The 21,541-nt window shown below is 30.6% G+C and overlaps 2 protein-coding genes across 11 annotated transcripts in view; one reads left to right on the plus strand and one right to left on the minus strand.

Annotated features, from left to right (window-relative positions):
* Positions 1-6,328, minus strand: part of LOC143042677 (pericentriolar material 1 protein-like) — a 46,741-nt gene extending 40,413 nt beyond the window's left edge. For 7 of the 8 annotated variants that reach the window (XM_076215103.1, XM_076215102.1, XM_076215099.1 and 4 more), the window contains exons 1-3: positions 6,201-6,328; positions 3,862-4,027; positions 1,420-1,656 (exon numbers count right to left, since the gene is read on the minus strand). In XM_076215103.1, coding sequence (XP_076071218.1) covers positions 1,420-1,656; positions 3,862-4,011 — 387 coding nt within the window. In that variant the 5' untranslated portion in view covers positions 4,012-4,027; positions 6,201-6,328. The remainder of the gene's footprint in view (positions 1-1,419; positions 1,657-3,861; positions 4,028-6,200) is intronic. The other variant, XM_076215104.1, reaches the window with a different exon arrangement.
* LOC143042678 (trafficking protein particle complex subunit 2-like) lies at positions 1,418-20,824 on the plus strand. 3 transcript variants are annotated; one of them, XM_076215107.1, is made up of 5 exons: positions 1,418-1,504; positions 9,839-9,972; positions 11,327-11,474; positions 18,406-18,491; positions 20,329-20,824. In XM_076215107.1, exons 2-5 carry the CDS (start codon positions 9,877-9,879, stop codon positions 20,425-20,427), a joined length of 429 nt encoding a protein of 142 aa, XP_076071222.1. In that variant the 5' UTR covers positions 1,418-1,504; positions 9,839-9,876; the 3' UTR covers positions 20,428-20,824. The 3 variants fall into 3 exon arrangements, with proteins under 3 accessions (XP_076071222.1, XP_076071221.1, XP_076071220.1); XM_076215106.1 differs by lacking the exon at positions 1,418-1,504 and adding an exon at positions 6,510-6,597; XM_076215105.1 differs by lacking the exon at positions 1,418-1,504 and adding an exon at positions 6,578-6,623.
* Positions 20,825-21,541: the final 717 nt, after the last annotated feature.

Consider the following 21,541-nt stretch of genomic DNA (forward strand, 5'->3'; position numbering starts at 1 on the left):
TCTTCCACTTTTTGAAAAAGCCAATCTCGAAAAATTTTCAGTGGACATTTCTGTTAACAAAATAGATACAAACAGGGAAAAAGTCTGAGAAACTCGAAATTAATATGGGAAAAGTCCAAGAAAAAAGGAAGTCACCATTTCCTGCTATTGTTTTTGTGTCAAAAGGTAAAAATAGGTAATTAGCCTCGAGTAATCACTGAAAGTGTTAAGGATTAGACTGTATATACAACAATACAAAAATTGTCAGACTTTCCTAATCAAGAAGATGTATTCATTAAAAAATAAATTTATTAAAGTTAAGTTTAAGAATTTCTACAAATGCAGTTTGACGTTAATGAAATAATAATCAATCCAAAATGCTTCAATTATATTTTACCATGAAGCATCAGTTTATTCTTTTCAAAGAGAAACAAACCTCAAAATACAAGTCCGAGTTGGTTTACTGTCTTTTTTAAAACTCAAAGATACAAACTTCCTTAAAATCTAAGTGGAAAATAATAAATGCAATTCAAAGTAACATGTATATGTATACAAAACATTAATTAGTTGCTTAATAATTTGTCAATGATTGCTAGCAGTACAAAGGCAGTTAGTTTCTTGCCTCTCATGACTGAACCTGAGATGATGACTAAGTACTAAGAGTTTTAAAACTTATAATTTAGTACAAATACTTCATAAATCAACTAGTACAAATAATAAATTAGGTAGTACATAAATGTGTAGTAGAAATACTATAAAAATATGATTAGATAAAATGCAGCAAAATAGCAAATAAAACACACTACAACTGTTAGCATTAGTCGGCATAAAAGGAGAAAATAGAAAACAATATTAATGAGTGTTTAAAATAAAATTAAAAGCTTCTATTAAGAATGAGAGATGAAATATTAAGGCAAACAGGCTACAGTGAGAAATACGTGAGATAATTCATGAAAAATTGTATCAAATTTAATCGTATAGCTTAATTCTTGTAAGAAAGAAGAAAACTTTGATACATGTGTCAATTCAAAGACTTTAATTTCAATAATAATGTTATTTCAAACTCCTTCAAGTCCTGGTATATTTTTCTTTATCATTGCCCAGGTGTGATATAAATTCAGGGGAAATTGGTTCGACTTCTGTTACAACAAATGATACTTTTTAGAAAACTGAACATTTACATACAATGATGTACCTATTTATAATTTGGCTACTTGTGTCATTGGGTCGATGTCTCATTCATATATACCCTACATGTACATCTCTTACGCCTTATTCATAAAGTGTAAAAATTAGAATACTGTATGTCATTTCAGAAAAGATAATCAAGATATAAAAAAAATCTTTCATGCAAATAAAATTGTAGAAAATATTAACCTTATTAAAAATTGGAAAACCCCTGAGTTATTTATATCTGACTTTCAAAATGAAAGTACTTACTTCCTCGTTGTCACTAAAAGTTAGCTGTTGTTTAAGGGTTTCTAGGGCTACCCTTTGTGATGTAGGAGTGCTAGGAGTGATGCGGGTACGAGGATATGTAGAGGGCGTTCTGTGTTGCTGTTCCGATGGCGGTGGCGAGTCCTGAGACAATGACTGCTCCCTTTCTCTCTCTGGGTTTCCCTTTTTCCTTCGTTTAGAATTATCAAATGTTCTACTAGGCTTCCAATCAGAAAAGTCCTACATATTTTAAAGATATTTCAATTTACCAAAGCTTTCAAAAGTTTATATAACTTGTTATTTGAAGAATTCCATTAAAAAACCATTTGTTTTTCTTCTTTCATCAGGCAAAAATGTCAGGACAAAAATATAAATAAATGGTTTCCTGCCTCCTTATCTAGCCTTAATTTTCATGCATGCCCTTACACATTTTATGGAACATTTAACGGTATGCCCAGTCAAAATACCCACATTTTTTGTTCAGCCCTGTCAATGTCTTTTTCATTGATAGAAAAATCATTTTATCTTCCTACCTTTTCTACTTTTTATGCCAGGAGGCAGTAAACACGTTTATATATATTTATTGGCCTTTATCATGTTTATTATTCTTTTGAAAGCTCTGATTTGCAGTAAATTATATGCAAAGAGATTCATTAAGAATTTCTCTTTTCATTATCATGATTATTAACAGTCTGCACGGTTAGCCACTACTCCGATGCCCCAGACTGGTAAAATTTCTTTCAGACTAGTAAGTTTTTTCAAAACTTTGTTTGGACTAATAAGAAAAATGTCAGAATATTATTCTTCGGACTAGTAGTTGAAAAAGTTTTTGGTGCAGACTGTATTAATCATTTAATCTAATATAAATTGGGCTAATATTAAAAAAAATATAAAAAGGCTAAGAATTATACACCAACAACAATGCATATGTTGGGTGTACTTTTCTTTTCCATTTAACATTGTAATTGCTCTTCCAACCCAAGTTCACCTAAAAGTTTTCATCATTTTAAAAATGTTGAATCCCTAGCTATATGTATGATATGCTTATAATATCAAACGATTGTGCATGTCAGCAGCTAGCTGTCTTGTGTGAAAAGCAAAATGATATACATAATCAAGATGTTTTGCCCACTGTGGACAGTTACAAAAGGATTTGAGTTACTCCATGTGACAGTTTTTCACCATTTCTCATCATAAGAATTCTTGCACATTGCCAACTGCTGTTATTTTCATTTCTGGTCAACTGTGAGCGTACACTTGACTATTTTATATTAGCCATATAAAACACAGACTACTACATTTTTGTATATATAAAAAATTAAAATTTAGACCCAAAATCTGCAAACCAAGGGATTCTAGAACAACTTTGTCTAGTTTTATAAATATGGTATAGGGTAACAACTTTAAAACCTAATATCTTTGAACTTTACAATAAATCATCAAATTGAAAATGAAACAGAAAATAATTGAGTAGGAACTAAGAATTTAGTAAGAAGAATGGTCTACATTATACAGGTCTAGGAGCTACAGTTCTAAATATAACTTACTACATGTGTACATGGTGTATGTGCGCGTGTATAAATATTATTTGAATAAAACTGGTGAACAAACACCATATAGAGCTGTGAATTGTATATAGACAATGATACAGTTGATGTTTTGATGATAATGTTGTTGATAATGAGGTGATGATAAAGTTGATGATGAAAATTTAATCTGAGAAAAGACTTATCTTTCAAAAGAGTCCTGTGTTAAAACCTATCACTGTTCAGTGAGATCACCATGTAATTTCATTAGATTACACAAATGGTCTGGATTTTTTACATAAAATTCTTTAAAATGTATTAACTATTTGGAATACCCCTCTCACAAGAAGTTAAAACTAATGAAAATTGAAATGCCACTCAAGCATGTATACATGTATAACAAGCCTTTAATCTCAACAGGCTTTAATCGATATTATTTCTTTTAAACCTGGATTCAAATCCAAACACTCTGTAGTGGTGCAAAACATAATAGTAAGACTTTAAGTTAGGTATGCAACATCAATAAATGATAAATGTTAAGCATAACACTGCAAACCAAACAAGAAAAAAACATATTTTCATAGATGCAATATAATTGACACCCACAAAATCCATGATACATTATTATCTGTATCCAACAAATAATAATGAATCGACAATAAAAATGCCTAAGACTAATAATTCAGGACAAATAGTAGCTTAATATTATTTACAATATTATTATTTACAATATTTACAATATCATAACTATAAATATTTTACTTTTAAAACTTTTAACATGTTTAAGAAAATTTGTAATAAAATCTCTGTACAATTTCTTTCTTTCTGATCTTTTATAGCTTATGATTAAGAAGTACTACCCCAACCCCTCTGTCATGGTCATTTTGTTTTTTACCACCAAATTATCTGTGATACTAACCCAGTTATTTGGTCTAAGATCATTTGGTAAACTGTTTAAGCTTATGTTATCATCTTTGTCTGAGGCACTAGCTGTTCTCTGCCATGTACTCTTTTGTCTTGGATCTGTTGCTGATGGCTTTCTGAACGGATTGCCTCCCCCTGAAGCCATTTATTTCTTTGGGTAACTGAAATGAACCACAAAATTCTGTATTTCATAATAATTTGAGTCATTTGTGGATTGTGAGTAGGATAGGGTAAGGCCAAATAAAAATATATGTGTGGTTCCAGTAACCCTACATTCCCTTCTTTTTCGTCTTCAAAATACCCTAAAGATTTTATTCATTTTTCATTAAGCACTGTTAAAGTCAGAATGTTGCTTCCATCATTTTGTCCATCAGTCAGGGGACTTATTGAAATAAGTGATTTCAAAATCACTTATTTGAGTAGCAAATTCGAAGTTTTGTCACAAATTGTGATTTTGTAGTTTTACCAAAATTTTAAACACATAGGTTTGGATAATATCTTTTCATAAGTAAAATTGAAAAAAAATGAATTTTTTGCTTCTTTTAAGTATCAAGGATCATGCCTTTGATGCTATCATTTAGTTGCAAATTCTATTTTAGGTGAAAAAATGCTATAATAATGGCTTTACATAATGAACTGATACTTTCTTCACAGACTTTTCCCAGCAGTAGGAGTATTTTTCCTGTAAAGTTCAAGGTTTCATCTTTCAGATTATGTAATAAAATTCTACTGTTCGCAATAAAAAATTCACTGTTTGGGGGTGTTGAAATTAGATGGGGTTATTAAAGTAATGATACTTAAAGAAGTGATTTTTGGGTCAATGGGAAGGAAATTGAGGTATGATACTTAAACAAGTGATTTTTATGTCATTATTTTAGATTCAGTACAAGGTCATCACCTGAAATGACCTGGTCATCCTAGACAACACAGATGTTGGTTCTGATAGGTTTAGCAACATAATTAGTCCCTGGATCATTAGTATTCTATATTTAAAGCTACAATAAAATTAAATCACTTCTTCTAGTGATAAGTTTGTACTACTTAAATAGGTGATTATCAAAGAAAGACAACTCTTACTTCAAACCTTTATGGACATAATGTTACTTGAATCAGTACGTGATTTAGAAAATCACTGATTTAAGTAAGTCCCCTGACTGTCCATAGACTCAATTTAAAAAAAAAAAAAAAAAAATCCCTACCTACCTACCCTAACTTTTTTTCAGATGTAACTGGAACCACACATACTATTTTATTTGGCCTAAATATAAATTATAAATTTGTTATAACTCAGAACATAAAATAGAGAAGGGAAATCATTCAACGTGTCAGAGACAACAACCTGACCAATGAGCAATGGGTGTTCAATTCAGCGAGTAAACCCCACACTGGGAGGCGGGCTTCAACCTGGCCCATGAAAACTGAACAATAATGAACACGATATGATTTGAGAAATAACATATATATTCATTATGAATTGTGTGAGGAATAATGATTTTTACATGTCATTCATTGCATAAGTATTAGCTGAAATGTCTCTGATTTGACAAGAGCCCTGCATATTTTAAACTTTTGACATCATGCAATAAACACTGAAATGTTTCTTTATTTGTCATGCAATATTTGTGCAGCTACTTAATGGTAGACAATTGCATACAAGTGTAAATTTTTCAAAATTTTACAATTTTTAAGAAAACAGCGTTGTAACCTTCTTTTTTCCCTGTTTTTATTTATATAATTGAATCTATTTGCCTTCTTTAAAAATATGCATCTTACTACCACAAAATTTGATAGCAAAATGAGGATAAGGTCTTCTAGATCTTATGTTCGGACAGCATGATAATTGTAAAATTAAATTTTGAAAGGGCAATTTTGTCCACAATTTTAATCAAAACAATTAATTTTACAATGACTTTAGGCTTATTAAAGTATGAAGAAGCCAAAAGACAAAATTAAAATATATTTGAAGGCCCCCTTGTAGTTTTTTGAGGACTATGACAGCCATCTTGCACCAAAACCCCATGGGCATTTGAAAAGTTGGCAGGTATGGGATTGGCAAGAACTTGATGCCCAGCCAGGCTATCAAATTTGGGCTGGGTACCTAAGTTTGGCTAAAAATAGCCAGAGGAGTTCGGTGAAACTTTCTAATTCTGGCAGGTTGATCACCAAGATTAAAAATGTTAAGACTTGTGCTTTGTAAAAAGTTGGGGAAACATGCCTCGGGCATGCAGATGAGTCTGCACATGAATGATGAAAGTTATGTTTTTATATTTTTTCACTGCATGTCAACAGTTGAGAAATTGAATGGTGTACTGATATATCTTGTATGTGATTTACTTTATATGCTCGTGCAATTTAGTTCATTAATATTTCTGAGTCATGCAGGTACAGGTACAAAATGAAAGTTCTCTGCGTCTACAAAAATGTCATGGCAGCCATTTTGACGCCGCGCAATAATTTACTTAAATATTATTTTTATTGAAGAAATTCATTATTTGATAAGTCAGTCATATAAATCATGTTTTACTAAGTATTTTGAATTGTATCAGTTTATGATCATTTATCCAAGATATGTCTATTTATAATAGCATAAAGACGGGACTATGTTTTGTTTTTTCCGGATGTTCTCGGATCTTTCTTTCTGAATATTTCTAGATTTATCGATTTTCATTTTGACATCCACAAACAAGAGCCTCCAAACAAACATGAAAAATTTGTAAACAATTTTCTTCAGGTAAAAATAACACGTTACAAGACAAGGTATCAATGTATGCAACGATGAAATGAATTCATTGATATGTTTACAAATTTAAACTAATTTTAAATGATTGTCAGATTGATAGACTGCAATATTGCTGAAAAGGGGGAGGGGCATAATTTTGCATAAATATGTATCTCCAGTGGGAAAAATGATTCTTCAGGCAGAAGACATGAAGGTATGTACAGGTGTTGATGTAAATGGTATAGAAGCAGAATTTCAGTTTAATGGGATACAAAGATATAAATCTCCTCCAGATTATTGGAAAAACCTTGGAAATTCCAAATCAAGATCAACAGACCAAAAAAATGTTGGAAAACACATAATAATGGAAAAACTAAGTCATCTTCCAGCAAATTCATGTATAGCATTTACTGATGGGTCCTGTCTTGGTAGTCCTGTCCCTGTAGGAGCAGGTGCTGTCATCTTTCCATCAAATAATCAACCACAAATTGAAATTAGTAAAGCTGTATCCAAGAAAGGATCAATACTACTCGGAGAACTGATCGCCATTAAACTTGTTGTTGACCACTTTTTAATATCAGAAAACAGACAAAACACAGACTCAATTACACTTTTTTCAGATAGTCAGACCTCAATTGGAATTTTAACTTTAAACTGGAAATCAGAGAATTACATCAAAGTCATAAGAGAAATTAAGAAAAACATGAAAGTATTAAAGATGAATGGAATTCCATTAAATTTTGAATGGACACCTGGTCATGCTGATATCCAAGGAAATGACATTGCTGATTCACTGGCCAAAAAAGGAGCTAAAGAAGCTGAAAAAATAGAAGAACCATCAGAAGTAACCAGGCAGGATATAAAACGTGCAGCAAGAGAAAGTGTTTTAAGAAAATGGCAGAACCAATGGGAGTCAACGTGGCAGAAATTATTACAACTATCATCAAAAAGTTTGTCAGAAAATACCAAAAGATTTACCATCCAAATGGTCATTTTTAACTACTACTAGTTTGAGAACAGGTTATTGTGATCTAAATGATTATAAATCCAAAATTATACCATCATCAGACAAAAACTGTTCCTGTGGAGAGCCAGAAACTGTAGAACACTACCTTTTACATTGTTCTAACTATGAGGAGGCTAGAGAGAGGATGAGAACATCTATTTACTTTATTACAGGAAATATACACATGGATTTAGACACCTTATTAGGAATCGATGAAGAAGACATTAATAGAGACAATCGAAATGAGATATTGTGCCATCTGGAAAATTATTTAACGGAGTCTGGTAGATTCAAAAACACTATACAGCAAAAAACACTATAAATCTATATCAAAATTAAGTCAAAATTTTTTAAGCAGCAGCCACCATTTCAATTAAGTACATGAGTGAACATTACATATGTGAAGAAACTACAAAAGAGGAAACGTACAAAAGTGTTTACAGTGTCATTTGGGACACTTACTAAAGACTAAAGACTAAAAAATACATAAACAAGGAGATTTATCTGACAATTGTGAGTTTTTTGATAGCAACTTTAACAATTACCTGGTTAGCCCAAACAGTATTTTTACTGTACTGCTACGCAGGTTATTCAGTATGCACCGCATTTTTGATGTTATTTCTTCATGGACAGAAAAAATATTACCATGATTACAGTCATTCCATAAACAAAAGTAAGGAGGACATACCAAGGGCCAATAGACTCTCATGGCGAACAGTAAGCCCCCATTCTACGAAATGCCAGAAAATCTAACAATATGAATATTTGAACTTGTAAAAAAAACACATCCAAAACAGGAAAACTGATGATCTTATCTATTCTATATAACATGTATAACAAATGAGAAACCAGAAACACTTAAGGTGGCTCGTGGGTACAAAAATTTCAGCAAAAAATTGAACCTTTATTTTTTCATTACAAATTTTATTTATTACACTATAAGTTTTTACTTTATGATATGCTAAAAAAATCACCCCAAAAAATTGATTCAGTTTGGCCCCAGATGATTTTTAAAATGTTTATATCATTGAAAAAGCTCCAAATTATCTCCCTTTGGTGCAAAAATGCCATTTTTTGGCATTAAATTTGAAATATCTTTTTTAACTCATCGGTGACCTATATTTTTTATTATTGTTTTCATATAACATGTATAAGCTGTACATAAACTAAATAATTGTAAAATTTAAGCGATTTCTGTAATTAGGTTATTTTTTTATTTCAATATTACCTCTATTTCTCCTATTAGTTCAACAGAAAAAAAGGACATTAACAAAAATGTATGCTTCTTCCGGAGGCAGATTGTAAGCTTTAATGAACGGTGACCCCATTTTTTTATTTCATTTTTCTTTTAAGTATATAATAAAGTTCATTTATAAAAAAATATAGCAAAATCCTACATGTATATTAGAAAAAAAATTTGATTTATACCCAGGAGCCCCCTTAATTTATGAACCACATCAACAAATGACAACCACTGAAAATCATACAAGGAACCTGACTAAGGACAGGTGCAAACAAATGCAGCGGGTATAAACATTTTAATAGGTACCAATTGCAATTTGTAATAATGTAAGCAAAACTTCGGGTGCCAAATGTGGAGGAGGATCTGCTTACCCTTCCGGAGATCCTGAGATCACCCGAAACCCCCAGTTTTTGGTGGGGTTCATGTTGCTTAGTCTTAAGTTTTCTATGTTTTGTCTTCTGTACTATTATTTGTCTTTTTATTTTTAGCCATGGTGTTGTCAGTTTATTTTCTTTCGTCCCTCTTTTGCAACCTTCACCCTTACCTGAACAAAATAGTGTAACATCACAACATAGAAAGACATACTGTACAGCAACCAGTCAGTTCATCATGTTTATAAATTAGAAAGGGACCAATTGAAGTCCACAAATACTGCTCTTAAGATTCAATAGTCTTGATTCTGGTCACCATGGTCACTCTACTTAACAAAGTCATGTGGTCTGCTGCTCATAGTAAATCCGTCAACAGCAGCCAGAGTTATTTGCGGGGAACCAGTTGGCTTATTGAGTTGGTACATTAACACTCATTACCATGCCATTAATTTTAGCTATTGAATATAGAGAAAAACTTCAGAGTGAACTTACCACAATCACATGCATTGCATTGTGAAAATTGATAATCAATTGATTTGCCTGCTTTTCAAATTATATGAACTACATATTATACATGTACAAAAAATGTATGCCCATGTACTAATGCATATATTCATAAATCTATTTTTCCAGAACTTGAGATTTAAAAAGTAAATGAAGGCAAATAAAAGATGGCTGGGAATTATTATTTTGTGATAGTTGGTCACCATGACAACCCAATATTTGAAATGGAGTTTTCTCCTGGAAGTAGAAGCAGTGAACCAAAGGTTTGTTGACATTATTTTTTTAGTATAAATATGATAGGTATTATTCTTATAAATCATATAAAAAAGAAGATGTGGTATGATTGCCAATGAGACAACTGTCCATGACCAAAATGACAAAGAAATTAACAACTATAGGTCACTGTACAGCTTTCAACAATGACCAAAGCCCATACTGCATAGTCAGCTATAAAAGGCCCCGAAATGAAAATGTAAAACAATTTAAACGAGAAAACTAACGGCCATATTTATATAAAAAAAATGAACGAAAAACAAATATATGTAACACAGAAAGAAACGACAACCACTGAATTACAGGCTCCTGACTTGGGACAGGCACATACATAGCATGCTTTATGTTTTGATTTGCATATCAGCAAATGGTAGTAATCTTTCTTGCCAATGATTTTAACATCATATAGCCTTCAATAATGAGCAAAACACATTCATTTGTACCTACAGTTATCTATAAAAGGATAGAACAAAACATTTTAAAAGTGAAAACTACCTAAAAAAAATAACATGTTCCTCATTTATATAAAGAAATGAAAACAAATGATAGACAGGAACCAATAACAACCACGTAATAAGAGGCTACAGATTGGGGACGGACACATACATGTAATGAACCTGGCAGGGTTAAACATGACGAACTTTGTTTTTAATCCCCCCAAAAAGGTGTTATGTAAATGAACTGAAGATTTTTTATCTCCTGTTGAAGAATTTGTAGTAAATAGAGTTATTCATATCATGTATATATACAATATTAAGAAGATGCATTTGTTCCTTCCATGCAGAGTGAGATTTATATATTTTACAGAAAGAAAATTAAGTCTTATGGTGTACAAAGGCCTGGATTAAAATTATTTTTTTCTCATTTAAATTTAATTAAATTTTGAAAAAAATATTAAGCTTGATCCTTTGATAAAAATATGAAAATTTCCAAAACTTGAACCACACATTTTATTGGAAAAATTTCATTGGACATATAGCATTTTGACAAACAAAAATTTAAATCATTGTTAAGCTTTTACAGAGTTATCTCCCTGTAGTGTTATGTACCCTCTTAAATCAATTTTTCAAATCATTTAAATATTTTAAAACAGTGATTGACCACCTGACTACAGATTAGTCATTTCGGAAGTATCATATTTTAGAAAGATCATAGGACAAATTCACAATGACCTTCGTGTACATGTCGCTTAGAACAGGGACATATACCATATGGACAATATTAATCATACATGTAATTTGCTCTTTGGGATGTTTGCAGAATTTCAACAAAGGTAATTTCTTGGCTGTAGGTTGACCATTGGCACTTAAAATAAATATACATGATTTATTATATATTTTTTAGAAAGATGATCACCGACACTTAAACCAGTTTGTAGCCCATGAGTCCTTAGATTTGGTAGACGAACAGATGTGGGCAACAAATAACATGTATCTCAAGATCGTTGACAAGTTCAATGAGTGGTTTGTCTCAGCATTCGTAACAGCTAGTCGTATCCTTCAAATATATTGACGATAATAATGATATAAATAATAATTCATAAATTTTAAAGATAACACATAAAAACAAGGACTTAATATTTAAATCTGCAATAATTTTAAATTCTGGTAACTAACCAAACTAAAGTTACACACAATGTTAACATAAATTTCACTTTCATTGATATTTCACAAGTGTTTTTTGTAAATACTTGTACAGGTGAATTAGTTTTGGATGTAGAGTTATCTCCCATAGGCATATACATTTTGTTTTACTTATGGAAAGTTATAGTTTCTTTTTTTCTTCAGTTCTTTTGACTATAAGGCTGTTAAAGAGTGTTTGAATGAAAACAAGAAAATAAGGTATGATTGCAAGGGAGACAACACTCCACCAGAGACTATATGATATAGAAGTTAACAAACATAGGCATATATGCGTCACCTATTGAAGGTCGTAGGTTTTCTCCAGGCACTCAGGCTTCCTCCACCAATAAAAACTGGCGACCTCGAAAAAGCCCAAAAGTGGTGCTTAAAAGTGTTGTTAAACACAATCAATCAATTATATGGGTCACCGATCTGCCTTTAACAATGATCATAACCTTCACTGCATTACAAACTATAGTTGTCTTTATTATTTATAAATCCATAATTTTATTTGTCTGTTGTCATCAAAACACTGCTCATTATAAGCTTTCAGTGAGACACTAAAAAAAACCAATGTAATAATTTTATTTACACTACAACTCAAGCATGTCAAGAGGTTCTTTGAAATGGCTTTAAGGAGGCTTGCGGGTACAAAAATTTCAGCAAATAAAAAACATTTGTTTTTTCATAACAAATTTTATTTATTACACTATTAGTTATTACTTTATGATATGATACAAAAATTAACCAAAAAAATGGTAATTTTTGAAATCTCAAGAAGAGATTTTATATGAATTTATAGGGTTAAATATACTTACCATGAAATTACATTTATATTATATAGAATATGTTTGCTTTCACAACATGTTCTCATCGCAATTAACTAGGTGATTAAAAATTACATCCATGAGATGTACTCACCTAGGTCATAGTTCACCTGTGTAACATACACTAGCTTTAGTTTTAATTTGTCGTTTAATTGAATAATTTCAATTAAGTGAACAAAAAAACTGAATTTATTCCAGGGGTGGTGGTGGATTGTGGTAAGTATATTTAACCCTATAAATTCATATAAAATCTCTTCTTGAGATTTCAAAAATTACCATTTTATATGAATTTGGTTAAATATACTTACCATGAAATTACATTTATATTATATAGAATATTTACTGATTAACAAGCAGTATTTCATTTGGTGGAGGATAAATTCTCTCACACACATACAATTTCAACATATAAAAAATTATGTGAAATTTTTTAAAAAGTAACTCCATTAAATTTTGTAAATACGGATATTAGTAAAAACCGAAATTACTGAATTTATTATACAATGAAGCTATGCTGCATAACTATATGTATCAATGGCAAACTTTGCAGATTGTATAAATACAAGTATGCAAAATTAATAGACTTGATGTAGAGTTGTCTCAATGGCACTCACATGTATATATATACCCCATATTTCTATATCTGATGAATAAATAATCTGCAGGTCAGTATAGAAATAATTATATTAAAGCTCCTTCATTATGAGCTAAATGTGTTGTAATATTTATGCAACAGTAAATAAGCATTTATTTCTGAATAGGTTGTTCTTGTTGCTTGTACAAATCGACAAGAACTAATCCAACCTTAATTTCATTACTTTCCACTTTGAAACTTAAGTTTATTTGGAAACATTATTACCTTTCTTTAACTTTCCATTGTTTTCTCTATATTAATATAATAACAGATAATATATGATTGCTGTCGTCTTTTGATAACCTGATCAATATCACATCTTTCGAAATAAATTCTTTTCTACTTAATTAAAGAATTATAAACAATTAAAATATACTTTGTAAATAGGTGTCCTTAATACAATCAAAGTTTATTAAAGACTCAAACCAAAGTTGTTTCATGATTATGCTAAATCTGGATTAATCTTTAAACTTTTTTAAAGTTATAGTCCCTGAGAATTTGCTTCTCTGCTAGATATACTACTTTTAATATTTCATAGATTTAGAATAAAATATTTTCATCAAGAGAAGTCTTGTACTATTGTATAATGACAATTCTCTAAACTGACTAAATTTTAAAAATCTGATAAAATTTCTATGAGTGGTAGAACCTTTGAATACAATGTCTACCATTTCAACCATGAACAATATTTTTGTTTTGTATTGGACTACTCAAGTGTAAAAATACAGAAATGGACAAATCAGTGGAAAAGTTTCAGTATACATGTTTCCATTGATATACTGCTTCCACAGAACATTTGGATGTTGAGCTGAATTAAAGCCATGATTGTTGTCCTTATAAGTCCAAAAAGAATGCTAACAGATGATTTTCTCCAGCTATGAAAAATCTGTCTAAAATAAAATGTTTTGATATTTCTAATTAACATTCACAACGGTTAACTTTCTAGAATATCTTGCCATGTACAGTTCCAAATTTAAAGAAACAAAAATTTGACATAATGAACAACTCTTGTATGTTGCTCTTGACAATTGTTTATATTAATTTCAGAAATTATTTCGCTATCAGAAATACTAAAATGCAACTTGTCAAATATAGTTCTATAGTTGTATTTAAAGAAAAACACTTGTTTGGCAATATGGAAAACACTTGTACCAACTTGCAGTATCCTTAAGTGTTCTTAGTTATTTCAGAAATGGTTTCACTATCAAAAATGCTCATTTTATTTCTGTCTTGGTTCACCTCATCTGAATCCTATACATTCTGATATTATTCAATACATGTATATATCAACCAAACAGCTTTTGGTAGTATTTTGTGACTTCAACCCAGTCATTTGGTTAACTTAGTCACTCAGAAGAATTTTGCATTTGTCCCCAGATTTGGCAAAAACAAAATTAATGTGATTTAAATAATCACATCTTTCAAAACAATATTGAATCAAAATTCAAAGTAATTGTTTAAAATAAACACATTTCAATTTTGTGTAGCATATTCTTGCATAAGATACTAACTGTATGCTATATATTTATATTATTCTGGCTGTTAATATGGAAATTGAAAAGTGAATAATTACCATCAATTCCGAGGTTAAAATCACATGCATTCGGAAAACCTTCCTGCATATAGATAATATACAACTTGACTTTGACCAGACTAGATTTTTGTAACTTTATGCTTATAATGAGCAAAAATAAACATAAACAGTGACATTTTAATATTTAGGTATAATATTAAGAAAATGTCTCGCATTTGATTTGATATAATCATGGAATTATCATACTATATTTTACTTCCATGTACTATTCTTAGACTATTGAAAGCTATTTGTTAACTATTAATCAGTCTTTTAAATAAATTGCTTTTCCTACATTTTGCTGTAAGATTAACTGCTTCTACACTGGTGCTAAAATTTGAGAACCAATTGAAATGTATATATATTATATGTTTATATTGGTACATCATGTGTTACTCCAAAAAAAACCTCTTCTTTTTTTCTGCATCTTGTAAAGACTGACTAAATAAAAGGTTTATATAAAGAGCTGTATAATAGATAGTTTCAAATCTTGAGAACTACTTCAATTTCCTAGACCATGTCTAGCATTTTAAATAAATCCTGCATCCACAATGCTTTAAATCTTATTTATTTATTTACCAATATTTTACTAATTTTTTTACAAGATCTAAATTAATGATAATCTTGTTTCTATAAATCAGCATATTTGAGTCCTCTATACTTCAGAATTCTGAATCAATATTTAACTCTAGGAAAAACAATGTGTAGCCATTGCATAAACTGTTGGGTTCTACCAATCTCACAATAAGAATAAAACGGACCCAATGAATGAATCCTTATAGCAGAAACTTGCCCATCTGTTGGCATTGCTTAGAAAACTTAAGATGTAAATTAAGGCATAATTTTCTATCTTTAAAAGAGCATCCAAACTCCTTTTGCTTTCATGATTGGAAGATATATGTATAATTTGACAGTGATTCCCATATAGTGAGGGTAAGATAGTCTCTTAAGTCTTACGTTATCACCTCTTTTTTTTTTTTTTTTTTGTACTCAAAACAAAACAGAATTAGTACATATTATATTTAATAAATGCATTGGCAATGTACACTCTGAATTATGTAATCAATATATAAGCCATTACCTTGAATGAGTCTTTGTGAAATGCATCATGGCATCCCCTAAATTCTTTATTCAATAGACAATCTAATGTTTACATAAAAACATATAAAAGCCTTTGTTTCCTTACTGTCGACAAAAACAAACAATTGGTTATAGCAGTTCATACTTATAATATTCATGTTCTTCTTGTCATAAGTAAACTGACCATGAAATTTAATATAAGTAAAAAGAGTTGTCACAAGCTATCAACTGTATTTAGAACAGTGCTCCATTCTTACTGTCTCCATGTCTGTTAGAGCATTGGAGAATTATTTATCAGTAAAAAAATAATTAAATATTTACAGCAATTTGCTGTTCTGGAAAAATATTTCAGGCTTCTAAGAATTACTGTCCTGATTTAAACTGGACATATTTAAAAGAAGTATGTATTGGTATGCTTAAACTACAATCACATTTGTATTGTACTAGATAACAATGTATCATTTTCAGTGTCTTTAATATCTGTCTTGACTATTTCCAGACACTTGTTCAATATATTATCAATATGAGCAAATATGTTAATTGACTAAACTGTTGGTTCATCACAAAAAACAATGTGCAACCAAATATTAGCGTCTTTAATATCTGTCTTGACTATTTCCAGACACTTGTTCAATATATTATCAATATGAGCAAATATGTTAATTGACTAAACTGTTGGTTCATCACAAAAAACAATGTGCAACCAAATATTAGCTATACTTGTGTTGTTTTAAAATATAATAAAAGTAGACATAATGTTCCCTGGGTGGAAGGATGTCTAGAAAAGTCAGATAGACCTGGACTTAAATTCACTAGTCTGATTCTAATTTATTTTATTTGCAACAATCATCCACGTGCAATTCTATGCTCCATAAATATCAATGTGCAATAAATAAATAGTTATGATTTAATTTTATGTAAGATATCAAATCTGTATTTTATTAGAATGAATGCAACTTACAGATTCTAAATCATGCATGTTGTTCTAGTTCCTATGTTTCCTGTATGAAACATGTCAACATTAATCAAATAGACTTGGGCAAAATCCCTATTCTATTTTAAGTCTATAGTGATCCATTGAGCACGTTTTATTTTCAATAAATATGGTTTATGTTCCCTGAATGAAAGGTTAACCAAATAAACATCATCAGTTGTGGGCAAAATCCCTATTCTGATTGTGATGTATTTATCTACGCTCCCTGTATGGAACGTTTTCCAAATAAAACAATCAGAAATGGGCAGATTCCCTTTTCTGATTGAAATTTATTGAACCAATTGAGGTTCTAGTCACAATAGTGGTATACGCTCCCATACGGACGTTATCCACATTAAAATAATCAGATCTGGTCAAAATACCTATTCTGATTTAATAGTTATGTGTTTACACAGTCTCGTGTACCAGGTGTACACGTAACAGACTGCAAATTGTAAACAATCGAACCAATTGAGGTTCTAGTGACAATAGTGGTATACGCTCCCATACGGACGTTTTCCACATGAAAAACAATCAGATCTGGTCATAATACCTATTCTGATTTTAATATAGTGATGTGTTTACACAGTCTCGTGTACGGACTGCAAATTGTAAACAATCGACTTTATCCAAACTTTACACTCGACCCGTTTCGTAGCATTGCTCTAATGCAGTGAAAAATCCGGTCAGCTGAGCGTGAAAAAAGAAATAAACATCCGTTTAAATATATATCTTTTTAAAAACGTAGCACTCACGTAACATGTCCGATTTTGACAGCTAAAATCTGCCTTTCCTCGGACCCGATTTAATGTTTGAAAATGGCGGCTAAACAAAGGTCATTTTCTATGTCGTCGTATTTCCAGACTCGTAAGCTGTAAAAATGACGAAAACGTGCATATCAGAAACTTGGCAGAAGCGCTGTATTCTGATTTACATTAAATTAATCGTATATCGATATTCCGAAAACAAATTATTGTCTTTTATAAAACATAAGGATTTTCAACAGTAAACTGTTAAAAATCCTTGCCGACGAGAAACATGCGTTCTCTTGAACGCAAAAATTAAAACTAAAGCTAGTGTATGTTACACAGGTGAACTATGACCTAGGTGAGTACATCTCATGGATGTAATTTTTAATCACCTAGTTAATTGCGATGAGAACATGTTGTGAAAGCAAACATATTCTATATAATATAAATGTAATTTCATGGTAAGTATATTTAACCAAATTCATATAAAATCGATTCGGTTTGGCCCCAGAAGACTTTTAAAATGTTTGTATCATTGAAAAAGCTCCAAATTATCTCCCTTTGGTGCAAAAATGCAATTTTTTTGCATTTAAATTGAAACATCTTTTTTACTCATCGGTGACCTATATTTTTTATTATTGTTTTTAATTAAGCTATACATCAACTAAAAAATTGTAAAATTTAAGCGATTTCTGTAATTAAGTTCTTTTTTTATTTCGATATTACCTCATTTTCTCCTATTAGTTCAACAGAAAAAAAGTACCTTTACAAAAATGTATGATTCTTTTGAAGGCAGATTGTAAGCGTAAATGATCGGTGACCCCTCTTTTTTATTTTATTTTTCTATTAGGTATAAGAAAAAGTTTATTTATAGAAAAAATTTGCGAAATCTTATATTAAATAAAAAAATTGATTTAGACCTGCGAGCCCCCTTAACTAGTATTGTTTCCTTAACTGTGTATCAGGAATGAGGTTTATAATGCTTCATGAAGTTAAAAATGAAGATGGTATAAAGAATTTCTTCAATGAAATTTATGAGACATATATAAAGGTAAGCGTAATACCGGTACTGTCATTCAAAGTGCAAGGTGTACCATCAGATTCTCTTATGACTAAAAAAAGGGGCTAGACAGGGGAATTTGACATTTCCATTGCTCCATGCTGGTATTTGTCCAAACTTTTTTAAATGGTCCCCAGTGTCCAAGGCTAGGAGGGAATATGTCGTTTCTTTATTTTCAAAGGATCCCTGTGGCTGAATAGTCCAACTACTGTATCATTAGCCTGTCAACACTGAGGTTGTCAGTTCAAACTCAGTAAGTGGCAGGTGTGTTTAACTCAAACTATAATTGACTTCAGTTGTCAGTTTTTGGCAAAAAAACAGTGGTTCTCTCTGGGCAATTCTACTTCTTCCACCAACAAAAACTGATGTACTTTAAACACCAATCAATCACTATTTTCATGATAGATCCAGGACATTGAACTAACATTGTAATTATCTGTAAGTCTGAGGTTAATGATGAGTAGCACTGATATCAGATGGAAAGAAAACTGAACTATGCACCTAGTTATAAGTTTTTTCACTACATCTAAATACATAGGAAATTTTTGAGTGTCCCATATTAAAAAAACGTAATTTTTCACATATTAAGGTGGTACCTAACACTTTAACTAAAATTAATTTGGCTCGTTTAATTTTCTTAAATGACAAATTATTTACTTTGACCCTTTCACAAAAATATAAAAATTTCAAAAAATTTGAACCAACCGTTTAATCAGAAAAATTACACTGGTTATATAGCAGTTTGACAAACTCTTATTTTGATCATTGAGAAGCTTAATATACCCTTAACAACACAACGTAATTAAAACGTTTAGCTGATTTTACAGAGTTATCTCCCTGTAGTGTTAGGTACCACCTTAAGAAGTTTGTCAGCCCAAAATATCCAACAGTTTTATTAAATTGATACGAAAATTCACAGAGTAACTTCATAGCATATTCTTTTTTTTTACATTTATTTTTTTTGTTTTTTTCTAATTTCTTTTTTTTTTCTTCATGAATTTACAAGTATCAACATATATTTATCTTGTGGCACAATAAGCAAGCAAATGAAATAAATAAGCATAATAAGCATTCTATGAACTAACACTTAGAAATCTATGGATTAAGTATAGTAATAATATTTTCATTCATATAGTAAAAGTAGTGCAAGAAATAAGTGAGCATACATATGGTATGGTATGGTATAACAGTGTACAAATAATTTCAAATGCTCATATACATACATGTATCAATTTAATCAATAACCTTAGCCCAGGGGTTCCAGTACAAGTTTAGTTCTTCCACACTTAAGTATTTTGAAGAAATATGTTTCTCTAAAATCAAGTTTTCTTTTATGTAATTTTGAAGACCTTTTATATTAGGTTTTATATCTTGCATCTTACATCTGTGAATAAAGTATTTTGTCAGTAATATAACTTTATTCTTAATAAAATTCAGTTTATAATTTTCATAGAGGCCAACAATGACAATTTTCAAATTATGTTGAATTTCGATAAGAACCTTATCAAAAATCCATGAATTTAGATTGTGCCAAATGTCGGCTACAATATGACAACCCCAATTTTTTTTACATTAATGATCAATGTTCATTTGTGGATGCGATATTTTAATGTTCTTTGTTAATTAAGTGCCCGATTTTGTAAGAATCTTGAAGGCAATTTAGAAGAATTTTGAAATACAGTTGATAGTTAATTATAGAGTTAGCTCCCCTTAATTGTTAATTTCTAGTTTGTTTTGTGCATTTGTTTTGTTGAATTGCTATCACATGGACTCAATGAATAGTATTTACTATTTTTCATACTTCAATCTTCTTTTCTTTATTTTCCAGTTTTCCATGAATCCATTTTATGAAATCAACAAACCGATAGTATCTCCAGCCTTTGAGAAGAAAACTCAGTTCTTTGGAAGAAAATATCTACAAGTTTAACACAAACATTTAGTCAATGTATTAAGGTGGTAGACCTTGGTTCAGGGAGATAACTCTTTAAATCAGTTATGTGTTTGTTAAAGTCAAGTTTCATCAATGTTTTTTAAGCATTTACCTGAAACAGATTGGAAATAATCTATGTAACCTAGAAGCTTAGAAGCTTAGAATATATTTATGAAAATGGTTGACACAAACGTACTGATGATTTTAAGAGTTATTTCCCTTAACCTAGGTCTACCTCCTTAATGTTGAACATTCCAGACAATTACACAATTCAAGGAGACAATGTGTTAAATTAAAAGTACCATAAACGGTTTCATATTATCTCAACTGAAATTTTATGACAAGTGCAATATTGTGATAATATATATGTTACAATTAAATGATGTAATGTAAACTTGTTATATTTATGATGCTGAAGTTTTAATTCTGACAGAAACAACAAGGTTTAGAAAAAAATGTGAAGGAATATACACCATGTACAGCATTTAGACAGGCCGGACTCAAAATTTTGTTAGAGCTAATTTCCTAATGCTTGTTGAGTAAGACTTTAGTTGGCTTGCTTTCCTTGCTTGCCTTGCTTGCTTTGTTTTAAAAAATATTTGCTCAAGCATTGGAATAAAGATTGACATCTGCAAAGAATGTGAATAGGTGGTATTTAACCTGAATACATTTACTTAGATTTGAGCAGATGTTTTTTCCTGGTTTTTGTCGAGCTTGCAACTTTTGTTGCAGAAAGATCGACATAGGGATAGTGATCCGGCGGCGGCTACGGCGGCGGCGTTAGCTCACTTCTTGAAAGCTTTATATTTTAGAAGGTGGAAGACCTGGATGCTTCATACTTTGTATATAGATGCTTCATGTTACGAAGTTTCCGTCAGTCACATGTCCAATGTCCTTGACCTCATTTTCATGGTTCAGTGACCACTTGAAAAAAAAGTTCAAATTTTTTGTTATGTTGAATTCTCTCTTATTATAAGTAATAGGATAACTATATTTGATATGTGCATACCTTGCAAGGTCCTCGTGTCTGTCAGACAGTTTTCACTTGACCTCGACCTCATTTCATGGATCAGTGAACAAGGTTAAGTTTTGGTGGTCAAGTCCATATCTC

Source organism: Mytilus galloprovincialis, chromosome 8, assembly GCF_965363235.1.
Source record: "Mytilus galloprovincialis chromosome 8, xbMytGall1.hap1.1, whole genome shotgun sequence".
In the NCBI taxonomy this organism is placed as follows: Eukaryota; Metazoa; Mollusca; class Bivalvia; order Mytilida; family Mytilidae; genus Mytilus; species Mytilus galloprovincialis.

What these genes read in the sequence shown, in the direction of transcription:
- LOC143042678 (XM_076215107.1), top strand. Translation starts at nt 9,877, where the DNA reads ATGGCTGGGAATTATTATTTTGTGATAGTTGGTCACCATGACAACCCA. An exon ending in GTAGAAGCAGTGAACCAAAG is followed by an intron (nt 9,973 to 11,326) that starts GTTTGTTGACAT and finishes TATATTTTTTAG; the next exon opens with AAAGATGATCACCGACACTT. An exon ending in AGCATTCGTAACAGCTAGTC is followed by an intron (nt 11,475 to 18,405) that starts GTATCCTTCAAA and finishes ACTGTGTATCAG; the next exon opens with GAATGAGGTTTATAATGCTT.